Here is a 14816-nt window from a genome sequence, read left to right as displayed (position 1 = left end):
AATATGATGAATACATTAAAGCTTGTGATTCTGATATTAGCGAAGTCAGATAATTATTAATGTTTGTAGATCATTATAATTTGTTAAATCCCCTATTTTATAAGCCTTTCAAAGGCTTTCATTCCATATCTCAATATTACTCACCTGAAGAATCGTCTGGCATTGGAATATTTGCCAGTACTTTGTTAATGTATTCCAAAGATGATATTGTAGCTTTATCGTCAAAATCTTTTTTTTCCTGCAATAAAAAAGAAATATTATTTATTTACATTATAAATAAATATATATTTATTAAAAATTAAATTATAGTATCGATGAGAATAGCACAGTTTTCAAAATAATTAACACAAGTCAACGAAATTTGGTCTGGCAGAAGGCCCTGCTTATAGCAACCAGGGCTTTTCGGACATCTCATGTAAAAAGCCTTTGCATAGAAACAAGTGAGCAACTGGTTAACGTTTAGAAAACAGCGACTTGCAGAAAATTATTCTTGTAAAATAAAATCCTCTGTTCTCAGGTGGGAAGACATCTATTGCAAACTGTAGCCTGCAAACAAAGCCCATGGCATTGAATACGAAAATTATTAAAATGCATAATCTGAACACGAATAAAGTAGCCCATTCACAAGCACATTCTTAACCATCTTGAGATACCCGGAATCCATGGTGTGACCTGTTTTTTCAAAAATGGAGTAAAATACATCTTTCCACGCTCAACTATAAACAACAAGATGGAGACCACCCCAATCAGTTCTTAAACAAAAAAATAAATTCTATTTATACTCCGGGATGGCCATGCAGCACTAGAGGAGTTCATTAGATATATAGAGAGAATATACAAGAATAATGCTGTATTTAGTAGGCAACTCAAAACCGAAGAGTACATCTGTACTCTTCGGTTTTGTTGTTTTTGTTTTGGTTTTTAGGAGCATTAGCAACTAAGGCCATATTGCTCCGGGATATGCGGTGGTCATTCCCTGACCTTTCCGCATCTTCCGTATTTGGTCGTGACGGGCTCGAACCCCAGTCTAATCAAGAAGCATGTGATACGCACTACTACTCCTTCCCACCTGGCTATGGAGGCACCCTCTTCGGTTTTGAGTTGCCTACTAAATACATACCCAAGCCCATACTCACATCTGGTGAGTATGGGCTTGGCACACCCAGGGTCCTGAGCTGGATATAAATCATTCTTCCCTTTCTTGGTGATTCCCTTTTGATTTCTCTTCTTCTCTCTCTCTCTCTCTCTCAGGGTAATTCAGAATTTTTTTTTTTTTTTTTAGCTGGTGCAGCATAAGCCTCAGGCTTCCTTACACCATATGCTAATAATAATAAATGTTTTGCAGACCTTGCACTGGTTAAAAAGTCCTATAACTACTTTCTTTTTTTTTCTCTTTTCTTTTTTTTTTTAAAATAACTACTAAAAAGTAGTGGAAGACCTGCACTAATGTGCAGTTAAGAGACAGTCTTCAACTTTCTGTGCAGACGGCAGATCAGTAGGAGTTAAAATTCCATGTATTAATTTCACTATTTTCTGTAGTTAGTGTGCCCTCAGTAGAGTATAGTTGGGTTCTCTTATGAGAAGTCAATCTTCTGAACTCAAAATCCTGGCACCAGAAGCCAGATTCAATATAAAAATCTGAAACATTTTATTCAGTTATTGGGATTGTTTGTGATTAATTGATGGGTATAAAGATTTATTTTATTAGATAGTATTGTTGCTTAGTATTATTCTCATGTAATGTCCTTTTCAAGCTTAATAGGGTTGGAAAAAACAACTTAATTTTAACTATTTAGTATAATTTTAAAAAAGGCCTTACCACCAGCTTTGCCAACTTGTCTAGGTTTGTCTCGCACCTGTACATGTGGATTTCAGGATCGCAAGCTGAAAATGAAAGCATGATGTTGTTTTATTTATTTATTTTTTTTTGTTTACATAAAAGAGAAAGTATTCTATTATTAAGTACACAATCAGAAACAGACAAACCATAATTTTAATTAGCAATAAAGATCAAAGGCTTCACCAGTATTTTTCGATTGATTTTAAGTCATACCATGATGTTCAAATGATACAAGTAAATGCCATGCATACCGTGTGCTTCTCATATATGTGTATTGAAGACCAAGTATTTCTTGAGATCAACAGCCATGAATTTTATTATAAAACACAACCTGAATTTTGCTTTTAAAATTTCCATATATTAAATTCTAATTAGAATTTATTGAATATCGCTTATAAAAATACAACAGTAACCACAAAAGAAATGAGGAAAAACTTTTTAATGAATGTAGCTTTTTCAAACTGAGGAAAATGGATCACCAGAAGAAACAGTGCTGCAGATGAATAAGAGGAGTGGCTATTAAAAACAAGAATACTACATTAAAATAAATATAATGAAATATTTCATAAGTTATCCCCTTCAAAATAATTGGCTTGGGTTTGCACACACACACTGTTCCATGTGTTTTTTCCAAGCACAGAAACATTTCTGGAAGTCTCCTGTAAGCCCTTTTAACAATTCAGTCGCTTTGTTCCTGAATGTCACCAATGGACTAAAAATAGGTTCTCTTAAGTATGCTTTTCAGTTTATGGAAGGGGAAAAAAACACAAGTGGTAGGGCTGGCGAGTAGGGTGCATGTTCACACACAGGGATTTTTTTTTTGGCCAGAAACTGGCAAGCAGAGACACATTTGTGCACTAGAGCATTGTCTTCGAGGATCCAACCATCCTTCCACAATTCAGGTCTCTTCCTTGGAATTCTTTTGGGCAGCTTTGTCACAACTTCTCTGTAGTTTGATTAACAGCTTGATTTGGTGGGACGTATTCAGCCATAATAATTCCTTTAATATCGAAGAAAACAAGAAGCATGGTTTTCATTTTTGATTTTGATATCCTTGCTTTCTTTGGTCAGGGGGATTGTTTTGTCTTCCATTGCATTGACTAGTTTCTGGGTCATGCTGGAACATCCAAATTTTCTCACAAGTAATTACAGTAGTCATAAAGTCTGGATCTTCAGTTTTTTCCAAACATCTTCACAAACTGAGCCTTCTCATTCTTTGATCTTCATTCAAAAAGTTTGGCACTATCTTGACACACATTTCTCACGTCTAAATTTTCAACTGTTTCTTTGTCCATGCTTAATTCTGATGCAACCATTCTAATGCTTAAACGAAGATCACTTCTAATTAATGTCCTTACCTGGTCCACATTTTCATCAGTTTTCATGGATACCAGACGTCCTGTTTGTTCATAGTTTTTCACATTCCCTTCAGACTAAAAATCTTTTATGCTATGCAAACATCTGAGTTCTTGACATAGTATCTTCACCATAAACTTTACGTAGCAATGCATAACTTTCACTTGCTGTTTTCTTTAATTTTGTTAAAAATTTTAGGTTGATTCGTTGTTCGATTTTTTTTTTTTGTCATTTTTTCAGGAAAACTGCAAAAACTCAAGTTAATGAAACCCTGTTTCACTGCACAGCATTTTGGAACTGACTATGAAAAGGTTCAAGGTCAACTGCTCTGTCTTTGTTTTACAGGTGGCACTTGGTGTGTAGTTGCTGCATGCCCAGTCTCGTTATTTAATAGCCACACCTTGTATTTAAATTGATTCTCACTCCCAGGGGCTCAACATCTGGTGAGTATGGGCTTGGCACACCCAGGGTCCTGAGCTGGATATCATCATTCTTCTCTTTCTTGGTGATGCCCTTCTCTCTCTCTCTCTCTCTCTCTCTCTCTCTCTCTCTCTCTCAGGGTAATTCAGAATTTTTTTTTTTGCCTGGTGCAGCATAAGCCTCAGGCTTCCTTGCATCATATGGCTAAGAATAGTAATAATAATAATAATAATAAGAGGCTTGACATAATCAAGTGGTCAATGCGGCAACAGTAGCAGTATACAGGCATTTGAGTTGACTGTGGTTCAGATCCATATGACCGCAAAACACAATAATGTTCTTTTGCATGTACACTGAGTGATCACTGAATTATGACCACCCCTATGAAAACTGAATGCGACCCGCTGACCACATGAGGTACGAGAGTGCAGTTAGTTGACCTACGTAGCATAGATAAGGTGTCAGTGGTTCCTGAAGTAGTAAAATTCCGAGCATGATGGGTAAAAGGAAGGATTTATTGGACTTTGCTAAAGGACAGATTATGGGATTTTGACGAGCTGGTGCCTCGATTTCCCAAACAGCTGAACTGGTGGGGTGTTCGAGAGCCACCGTCATTAAAGTGTATCGGGACTGACGTCAAACAACAACCCGTCAGCAAAAGGTTCATGTTAGAGATGAAGGCCAGATCCGATTACTTGTACAGGCAAACATGTGCAGCCTTTTGAAGAGTTGACTACCCAATACAACATGAGCCAACCCGGAACAGTATCTGGCACGACCATGCATTGCACGCTCACATGTATGGGCTATACCAGCAGACGACCCCTACGGTATCCTCTACTAACCAAGGTTCATCGGTATAAAAGACTCACCTGGTGCAAAGAGCATGCAAGTTGGACGTTAGAAGACTGGAAGAAGGTGTGCTGGTTGGATGAGTCACGTTATTTACTCCACACTGTGGATGGTCGTGTATGGATCTGGCATCAACAACGTGAGGCTCTTGATCCATCATGCATGGTATCAAAAGTGCAGGCCAGTGGAGGCAGTTGTAAGGTGTGGGGCATGTTTCACTGGCAGGAACTTGGACCCCCCAGTGAATGTGGAACAACGTATCACTGGTCTCCGCTATCGTCAACTGCTTGCTGACCGTGTACACCCCCACTATGTTGCACCTTTTCCCAAATGGCAATGGTGTCTTCCAAGATCACAAGGCGGTGAGCCATCGGGCACTTGATGTCCAGGAATGGTTTGAGGAACGCAGTTCTGACTTCCAGCATATCGATTGGCCTCCAAACTCGCCCGATATCAATCCCATAGAGCACTTGTGGGACACTATGGAAAGATATATCAGGTGTCTGGATACACCCAATCACCTCCATACCTGCATTGCTAGCCACATTACACACAGCTTGTTGGCCACACCTCCCGAACACTTCCGACATCTTGTTGAATCAATGCCACTTCAGATAGCTGCTGTACTGAGGGCAAAAGGAGGACCTATGTAGTATTAGGTAGGTGTCATAATTCAGTGATTACTCAGTGTGTATATATATATATATATATATGAAAAATATTTAATCATATTGAGGTAAACTTTTCATTCTTTTATAAATATATACACACACACACACGTGTGTGTGTGTGTGTGTGTGTGTGTGTGTGTGTGTGTGTGTGTGTGTGTGTGTGTGTGTTGAATATAATGGACTGAAGGTTTGTAATAAACTGTTGGTACAATTTGAAAAATTTATTTCAGATGTGTTTTAAAATATTTGAAAGAAAAAGAAATCAACTTCTATTTCATCTGTGGATTGCAAGCTGTCATCTTTTTTACATAGGCATTTTAACAAATTGTAAAGTGATACCGTTTAGAGTTGTTAGACAATTTTCTCAGGGAGAATTTCCTGAAGGAGAATTGAGAGCAGACGACATGAAGGAGGTAGAAAGATGGCTGAATGTCTATTACACTGTAGTGTGCAATTCTATTACAATTCTAGGAAGATAACATGTCACAAAGACTTGTTCCCAGTTATCATCCTCAGGCAGCTTCATCATGGGGCAACTAATATATTGTCATTAAGCCTATAGGATTAATGGGAATATAGTGCTTTACTGTTGCAAGTTTTCAGAATGACATCGCATCTAGACTTAAAGCAGAGTTTTGCTGTTATGGAAAGAATTGTTTCGATTTAGACTGTTTTCAAGAACATTTAAGTAATAAACAGACCTGCTGTTGGCATCCAGTGAATCAAATGCAAAGGGAAGAACTCTTGAACTCTCGCCTAATCTGACAATAGGAGCGATATGAACTTTTAACAAGTGGTCCATTACCATTAAAAAACACTTAAAAAGAATCAGAAGTCAAGCGGGGAAGCACAAAAGTTGCTAATAATAATTATGAAATCAGCATAAAGGTTATTTACAAAAGCAATATATATTTGCATGAACCTACTTTGTTCTTATTCAGGGCCACCACAAGTGAATAGGAGAGGCAAGTGTCGCATACTGGCAGCATTTCAGGAGGGCGCCAAAATTTTTTTTGACATATACAAATCGGACCTCTATTTAACAAACTTATTTAAAATGAAATTTTCTGTTTAGTGATATTTTTTGAATTCCCCTTGGTAATTACATTTAAAATAGTTTTTGTAGAAAATAAATTCCATATAACGAATGGATTACGAGATTTAACTGGGAAAGCATTAACAGTTCGCACCTCTGGCCTTCAGGCAATTGAGACAATTAGTGCTGCTACTAAGCACAAATTAAGAGTTAAAGGGATTACCATTCTGTAACTTAGTGGTACTCATAAAACCTATCCAACCTCCTGTTCCACATACTCAGAAGTCGCACTGGTCATCTGATTGTTTATCGTTTTCCAGTATTCAACATGGCAGGCAAATTATTCATTTGAAATAAATACAGTGCATGATATTGCAGAATTACGTTAATTTTCTTATTATCTGGATCTCTATTCAGTGCCAGATTAAGGTACAGGCTAGCAGGACTCTCTTCCGGAGTGCCAAAAACAGAAGAACAATGAGGCAAAAAAATATATATTCTTAGTAAAGGGCACCAAAAAATCTTTCTGCCCAGGGTGCGGAAATAACTTGGTCCAGCACTGTCTGAGTTTCATATTTAAATTTCACAGGGTTATACTCCAGAACATGGCTACAACCCCGTACTTCAGCAAGAAAGAGCGGAAGAAAGCAGAGATAGGACTTTAAGGCAACTTCCACTCACTGCTATCCCCCTCTCCTGCATATTACTGGGGGATGTCACGTGACACCACAATATGTCGGAGCTGAAATGAAGAAAAGGGCAATTAAAAAAAAAAAAAAAAAAAAAACCTAACAAAAATTACCACTAAATACAACCACTACCACTGATTCTTCTCCTCTGTATATCACTACATGATTTTACATGTGTTAACAATGAGAATTGCTCGTACACATCAACAGAAATATTTGTTTATTTATTTTATTAATTTTTTTTTTGTTTTTGTTCTGGGGACTGCTTTGCCCACGCCTCCGCTAATATAAAGGGAACCTGATACTAAAAACTCATCATACATACAATTGCTGCGAAAAACATCAAATCATCAAGAAACAACTCGAAAGCAAAAAAAAACTAATCTCATCAGTCCTCGCATGCCAGTATACTTCAAATATCCACACTGAGCGCATGTATTCTGAAGGTATGTGGATGTGTTTTTGTAAAGGGTGGCACCTAGAACATCTATTCAACTCTGCCTCATATCTCTGTGAAGAACAGTATCACTACAAATGGGCCAGATATGTGTGTTACGGAGGTTTGTGTGTATCATGTGTGTGTTCTATTGTTGTGTCTGGCCGCTTGGCTACTCAGAAGCATCGATCACCTGGAGAGATGATTCTGGGTACTCGTCCACACAATGGGAAGGTGGGCCAGTCCCAGTAATGCAAGTACTGTCTCAAAAGACTCTGACCCACCTGATGTGGGGCAGACAAAATAGAAAAAAAAAAAAAAAAAAACCCCACCCGTGGTGCAGGTTATGGGGAAAGAATAATAAATAAAAAAAAAAAAAAACCACCCGTGGTGCAGGGTATGGAAAAATAAAAAAATAAAATAAAATAATAAATAAAAATAATAAATAAAATAATAATAAATAAAAATAAAATAATTTCTGCGAGAAAAATAAAATAAAAATAATTTTAAAAAATATAATAAACATAATAAATATTTTTGTAAAAAAATATATAAATAAATAAAAATAAGTCTGGAGTGGCTGACTCCAAATGGAATGCAAGGAGGAAAAAAAAAACCATTGCCTAATCCACTTAAGGCCCAATGCCGAGGGTGTTGACCCTCGGCATTGGGCCTATATGATCTCCTTCGAGCAAAGACTTCCATAGCAAAGTTGTGAAGAGCAAATAAACATTCAGGGGTTAGGAGTAACTGGTCTAATTGATTTTCAGATATTGGGATGGTGTTCACTAAATCTTGCCTCAAATCTTCATACAAAATACAGTAAAAAAGGAGGTGCCTCCAGTTTTACTTGGCTCCATAGGTCAGTCGTGCAGAGGCCTAGTTGGTGCAGTTTTTCATTAAGAGAACCATGTTCAGTAACTAGGAAGGAAGTCTCCATGGTGAGGGAAAGCCAGGATTGGACAGATTTGGAGGATGTAAAGGTGACATCAGGAAGGAATCTTCTAGTAGCCACCCCCAACCTGGGATGTATCCCAGCGGGTCTGCCAAATGTTCACTAACTCGTAGCATCTGACTTTCTCAGCTTTTGGGTCGGTGTCAAAACCAAGCTCGATGTCAAGGAACTTAATGGGGATGTTGTTTGTAATTCTAAATACTAGCCCTCTGTAAGGGCCATACAAATCCAGAGGAAGAATTCCAGCTATGACCTGGATGGCTGCTGTAGATACTGTTGTGCAAACTCTAAGGGTAGCCAATAGCATTGTACGCTGGATGGAACTCAATCTGTCTCTTGACCAAGCCAACTCGGTGAAACCAGGCACCGGCTGCATATGTGACGATTGGCAGGAAATGGAGCCAGAGAGCTTCTTGACTTCTGAGCAGGAAGCTCAGTTTGTGATCTTCCACAAATTACCACTCCAAGAATGGTAGCTTCAGTAACTATGGGTAGCCGGGTTCCAGAGATTTTAACCTGTGGTGGATGCCTGAGGTCTAGCTTGTGCTTAAAGAGCATCATTTTGGTTTTACTTGGATTAATGCAGAGTTTGTTTAGTGCTGCCCAGGAGGAAAGATCAGACAGGACCAGATTGGTATTATGTTCAATGGTACTCCTAGATTTTCCAGACAACGATCGTAAGGTCATTGGCAAAGGCTACAACTTTCGTGTTCTCAAAGGAACAGGAGAACCAATCCTGTAGAACCATATTCCACACCACAGGCCACAAAGCTGACCCCTGGGGGCATCCCCAAGAGACAGGCCTGAGGACATGTTGATATTTGGATTTTAGGATAACAGTTCTTTCAGAAAAATAACTAAGGAAAAGTTTATATAATTGATGAGAACAGGAGGCAGACCAGAGGCACTCCAAAGCGCTGTCCCACCAGACAGTGTCGAATGCTCTCTAAAAATCAAACAAATATTGCCAATTCAAACTTGGCCTCGGAGTTTTCTATATGTAACACCAGGTCAAAAAGGGCCTCTTTAGAGGAGTGTCCTGGTGTGAAACCATATTGATGTGGAGAGATCAGATTTTTTGCCTGGAAAAGTGCCGAGACTCTTAGGACCATACGACGCGCGAAAATTTTCCCGAGATTTGCCAAGAGTGCAATGGGACGGAAGGAGCGAGGATCTGAAGGTGGCTTATGGTTTCTTTATCAGGTGCAGAAGAGCAGTTTTTCACACCTTGGGAAAGAAACCTCCCTGGAGGCATTTATCTGAAGGTATCAAAAGTCACACTCATACAGTTACAGTGTTACATCCATCCTTTTGCAAACGGAATAACACGCAATAATCGCGGTCAGCACAATAATTTCACATTTCCCGCTAAAATCAGAAGTGAATTTGCAACAATCAAAACGCACAATGAGGTAAATTATGCATTCCCAATAATTAGACAATCACAGAACTCGACCGGACAATCACTCCGTTCTTCGGCCACACCACGCCCACAATGGAGATACCCATGTTTTGGATATCAGCCAGAATAATATATATGATACTATTTTTAGCAAGGCAATGTATAGCGTTCAGGGGATCTTCAAAAGATTTTTATGAAAATGACAATGGTAACTTTTTAAAACCTTCTGAAACAATTACTAAATTTGATTCAGTTATGGCAGAACATATTCGCCAACCGTAGCCCAGTGTTCAGGAGCAGGAGTGCAGTAACAGACGCTCTTTGAGTAGATCGGGGTTCAAGCCCCTGACTGCTAAATACGGTCGATCTGCCAACCCGCACTGCACCAGTGCGGCAGATTATGGTCCATTTTCCTCACCATGAATTGTTGAGGAAGCTTCCATCCTGCAGTGGGTTGATAATGGGTGTTTTTTTTTTGTTTTTTTTTTTATATTTGCCATATTCAGAAATCTGAATCGAAAAATATTGTGCATTATTTGGGTGATCAAGTACAAAATAATATTGAAATAATTTCACAAAATATTACAGATAAAATACTAGAAATGACTAGAGCAGCTAGTCATTTCTAGTATCTTGCTATAATCACTGAAGATGAAAATAAAAATATGGACACAAGGTATCATACTAAACCAATAGTCTTAAAAATAACATCTCATAAGTTTCTTTGTTCAATTATATTTTGACATGATATTTTAAATAAAATTAATCCGATAAGTAAAATGCTTGAAAAAAAAAAAAAGGATTCTGATATATATGAAGCTCTTGAATGTCTACAAAATATCACGGAATATTTTAAAGAAAATGGAATAGAGGATGCAGTAAAAGGAAAAAAAAAAAACCTGTCAATTCGGCTAATAATTGATATTGAAAAAACGTCATTTCGATTATTAAAGTAGAGATGAAAGTATTTAGGATGAGCAACAAAATTTAAATTTTTTTTCTTTCAAATCATGAACGCAACAATTTTCTCGTTAATTGAGAGGTTTAAAAAAAATTAAAGAATGTAGAGATATTTTAAATATTTTATATTTCTGAATTTAAAAAAAATGGTCATATGAGGAATTATTAAATTATTGCAAAGATTTACATATTAAGTTAATGACACTGATCGTAATGAGTCCGAACTGATGGTTTAGCATTATCTGAAGAACTTAGAATACTTCAAATTTATATTGAAAATATTTTATATACTCCATTTGAAGTGCTACAATATTTTTTAAAAATGATTTTATAAATACTTTTCCAAATGTAGCAGTTTCATTAAAAATTTTTCTAACTTTACCAGTTTCAGTTGCCTCAGGTGAACGGAGTTCATCTAAATATAAAAATGCTATCATTTTAATCCCTTTCGCTCGCTTTAAAGAAGCATTTATTCCTCATAGTGCCCTATACTTTTTCCACGGCCTGTATAACTAAAGTAGCATCACTCCGTCGGAATTAGTTGTGTTTTACTTTCGTTTTCACACGTACAACCAGCACCGCCCCAGGGGATGCGGTCATTGAAACATTATATCTCCGTTAAGTGTCCAGTCAATTAGTGATGTCAGGTCCTTCTCCTGATAGTAGCAGGCAGGCAGGCAGCAAACACGTAATAGCCCCAAGAACGACGAGGGGAGAACACGACTTTTGTCAGAGAAAGGTGAGTAAGCAGAACAAGAGACATGAATTGTAAAACAAAAGAAACTGCCCAAAACAAATATGAGATTTACCTTCTAGATATAACATATCATTTTTAGTAGTGTCAAATCCCAAACGTTGACAGTCCCCAAGTGTAATTCTTTGCCCCACATAATTAACCCATGAAATCAGAACAGGTCATGGGGAACTTAGGAAGGGGGATGCAGGGGTATATATTCGAAAAGGGGATAGAAAACGAGGAGCCTTTGGGTAGATTTTGAAGGATTCGGAGTTGTAAGGGAATCTTTGACTAGATTATGGAGCGTTCAGAGTTGTGAAAAGAGATTTGGAAGTCGCTGATTAGATTCAAGAGGTTATGGTGTTTGAAGAGATTTTCTAGAGACAAGTGTACTCAGCAGAGCCTTGAAGAGCACCAGATAAAGAAAACCGAGGAAGATCACAGATCTTGTCAATTGAACAGGTATCCCCAAAACCGTACTTATGGAGCGAAGAGTCAAATCCAGAAGTGCCGAAGAAGAACGACAATTTGTGGGTAAGTTGACTAGCCTTTTTTAGAACAAACCAAACCCAACCACTCAAAGTTAATCCTACTCCGCCTCCTTTAATTTATCCGCACCCACTGACCTCTCTTCTCATAGACACATTCTGACAATAGTTTATCTACTTTTAGTAATTAGAATTTAACAGGTAATGAGACTTAATGACTTAGTTGTCAAAAATACTAATTATAACTGTTAAGTTGACATAAAAATACTAATTATAACTGTTAAGTTGACATAAAAATACTAATTATAACTGTTAAGTTGACATATTATTCTAGCAGTAGAACAGTTGTATGGAATAACTGACACCAGCCATTGTGAATACTCGTGAGAGTAATGGTAGAAGTGCCAACACGAAGAACACTGTAAAATTGCAATACTAGTAGCAGCAAGATTATACCTGCTATTCAGTTAGTTTCCAAGCAACCAATTGCCAATTATGCTAAAACTTTGACCAGTTCTTTTGTAACTATTTGTATGACTTATATGCTTAAGAAACCTTGTTTTGTTGATCATTTTGCCTGGTGACAATTCTCTGCTACACATAACTCACTGAGTAGACCATTGATTATGAACCATAGTTAAACGGCGCTCAAAAATCCAATTACAAAGAAAGATTTTTGAGTGAAATCACAACGCGATCTTCGATGCTGCGAGCTTGCTCTCAGTGTCAATCTGAGTGAGGCACAAAATTTTTGTCCTAATCCAAACTACTGGACCCAGGTTTATGAAACCCAGGTTTTCTAGATATATGAAACCCAGGTTTTCTGGATACACATATTAGTGTGCATTCTTACTGGCAGGTGTATAATTCACAGAGAGCTTTGATTGATGGCAAGATAGAACCAGCAGCACAAGGGTGAGCTCACATGCTATAACAGAAAGAGCCTGCGGAACATAAATTAAAATTAATGAAAAATTATTTACGATCGAAAATGTCTCAGCAGGACCCCTAATTTGGCAATAATTTCAATAGAAAATGATCTTTTGGAACAAATAAACATAAATGAATTAATAAATTCATATCTTTTAAATCAAGGAAACAAATTTGTATAATTTTCCTTTTATTTTATTATTGTACGATTACTGTGATTTGGAATTTAAAGTTTATTTTCAGAATGATTTCGTTATATTTGTTTGTTGTTTTGACATCTAAATAGCTCTCTTGGTAAATAATGTTTCATTATATTATATGTGAGATATGTCGTAATTCTTTTCTTTTTCAATAAATGAATAATAATTATTTACGCCTTATTTTATTTTTTAATCCAAATATTTTGGGGCGGCAAATTTGATTTTGCTTACTGGCGGCACATAGGGTGGCAGTGGCCCTGAAGTGGCCACAGCAAAGCATTTGGTCATACAAAGTTGAACAATGACTAGTCCAGTGTTTCCCAACCTGTGTGCCGCAAGTATGCTTTAAGTGTGCTATGGAAAATGCAAATTAATCCAAGTTTTATAATAAAAATTTAATTCAAACAAAAAATTTGTTTATTTGCACTGTGCAGATCCGAGCGCCTTCTGGCGGTCAATGTGATGTCACATTTTGATTCCCAGTATTAGATATTTTCACCTGAACACAAATAATAAGTGTATCATTAAATATACCCAACAGAAATAACTTTCCAGTTTGTGAATATATGAGTGTAGTAGTAGTGATTGTAGTGTACAGTGTGCTGAAAAATTTGAGCATCAGCTACAAAAAGTTTGGTGGACTAGCAGAGGCAGATTAAGGTTGGTTGAGGCTCCGAGCGCAGAAGAAAATATTGAGCCCCTTAAAAAAAAGAGAGAGACAGGGAAAATAAAAATATTTGCATAATTTTCGAAATCAAATTTGGGGGCAGCAAATTTGATTTCGCTTACTGGTGGCACATAGGGTCGCAGTGGCCCTGAAGTGGCCACAGCAAAGCATTTGGTCATACAATGACTAGTCCAGTGTTTCCCAAACCTGTGTGCCTCATTAACCATTTTTTTAAATAAATAAAAAATATTATGTACTATTAATGTTTTATTTCCAAAAAAATTTGGAAATAAAACATAAATGAATATAATATATGTATAATATAATTAATAATAGAATAATAATAATCACAAAGTTTTGAACTAATAAGTTAAACATATGTAAAAGTATAATTAATGATAGTATACATATAATAGGAGTAACAATCAGAAATTTGAACAAAAATATCATAGAATTTTACTTGAAATTAAAATTACAAATGTGAAAATATTTAAATAAATTTTTTTCTTGCTTTTCGTTTTGCAAACTTATTTACTAACTCATCACAATCAATAATTTTAAGTAAATTGCTCTCTATATATAAAATAGCCATATTATTTAGTCTTTCCCCTGAAATTGAATTTCTTAGATAATTTTTTACTCTTTTAGACAAAAAAATGAGCATTCCCCTGATACGTTTAAAATTGGCATAGTTAACAAAATTTTCAAAATAATTTCCACATTTTGAAAAGTTGCTTTCATATCTAATGCTTTTTTGTATATATTATTAATTGACCGCTTGTCTTCTTAATCTAAAAAAATTAAAAACTGTTCCAACTCATCTTTAAAATTACTTGAATCTAGATCATCTTTATACATTTCTATTAAATTATTAATGCATTTTTTCTTTTCTTATACACACAATGTAAACAGGAAAAAAACTCTAAAATTACTTATAACATTTTCATTGATTTTTCCGCGTCTGTTCAGTTCTGCTATTAAATGATCGCATATTACGCAGAGTACATGTACTCTGTACAGAAAACATGTACATGTTTTCTGTACATGTTCGCTCGCAATCATCTTCAAATGTTTTATCTGTTAGTTCTTTAACTTCTGATTCGATTTCGTTGAAAGTATGTCTTATGTTTCCATTAATAAAAATTTCTAGACTGTTTAATAATGGCGCACCTTTAACA

At 36.4% G+C, this 14816-nt stretch overlaps 1 protein-coding gene across 1 annotated transcript in view; it reads right to left on the bottom strand.

Moving 5' to 3' along the window:
- The window catches only part of LOC150079130 (adhesion G protein-coupled receptor D1-like), a 255790-nt gene that overhangs the window by 187380 nt on the left and 53594 nt on the right, over positions 1 to 14816 (bottom strand). The window contains exons 6-7 of the mRNA XM_090382962.1: positions 1820 to 1884; positions 145 to 238 (exon numbers count right to left, since the gene is read on the bottom strand). Coding sequence (XP_090239088.1) covers positions 145 to 238; positions 1820 to 1884 — 159 coding nt within the window. The remainder of the gene's footprint in view (positions 1 to 144; positions 239 to 1819; positions 1885 to 14816) is intronic.

The sequence above is a fragment of the Mastigoproctus giganteus genome, chromosome 10 (assembly GCF_048544385.1).
Source record: "Mastigoproctus giganteus isolate SK-2022 chromosome 10, ASM4854438v1, whole genome shotgun sequence".
Taxonomy (NCBI): domain Eukaryota; kingdom Metazoa; phylum Arthropoda; class Arachnida; order Uropygi; family Thelyphonidae; genus Mastigoproctus; species Mastigoproctus giganteus.
Note: the sequence above shows the minus strand (reverse complement) of the source record. Positions and strands in the feature narration are given on the sequence as shown.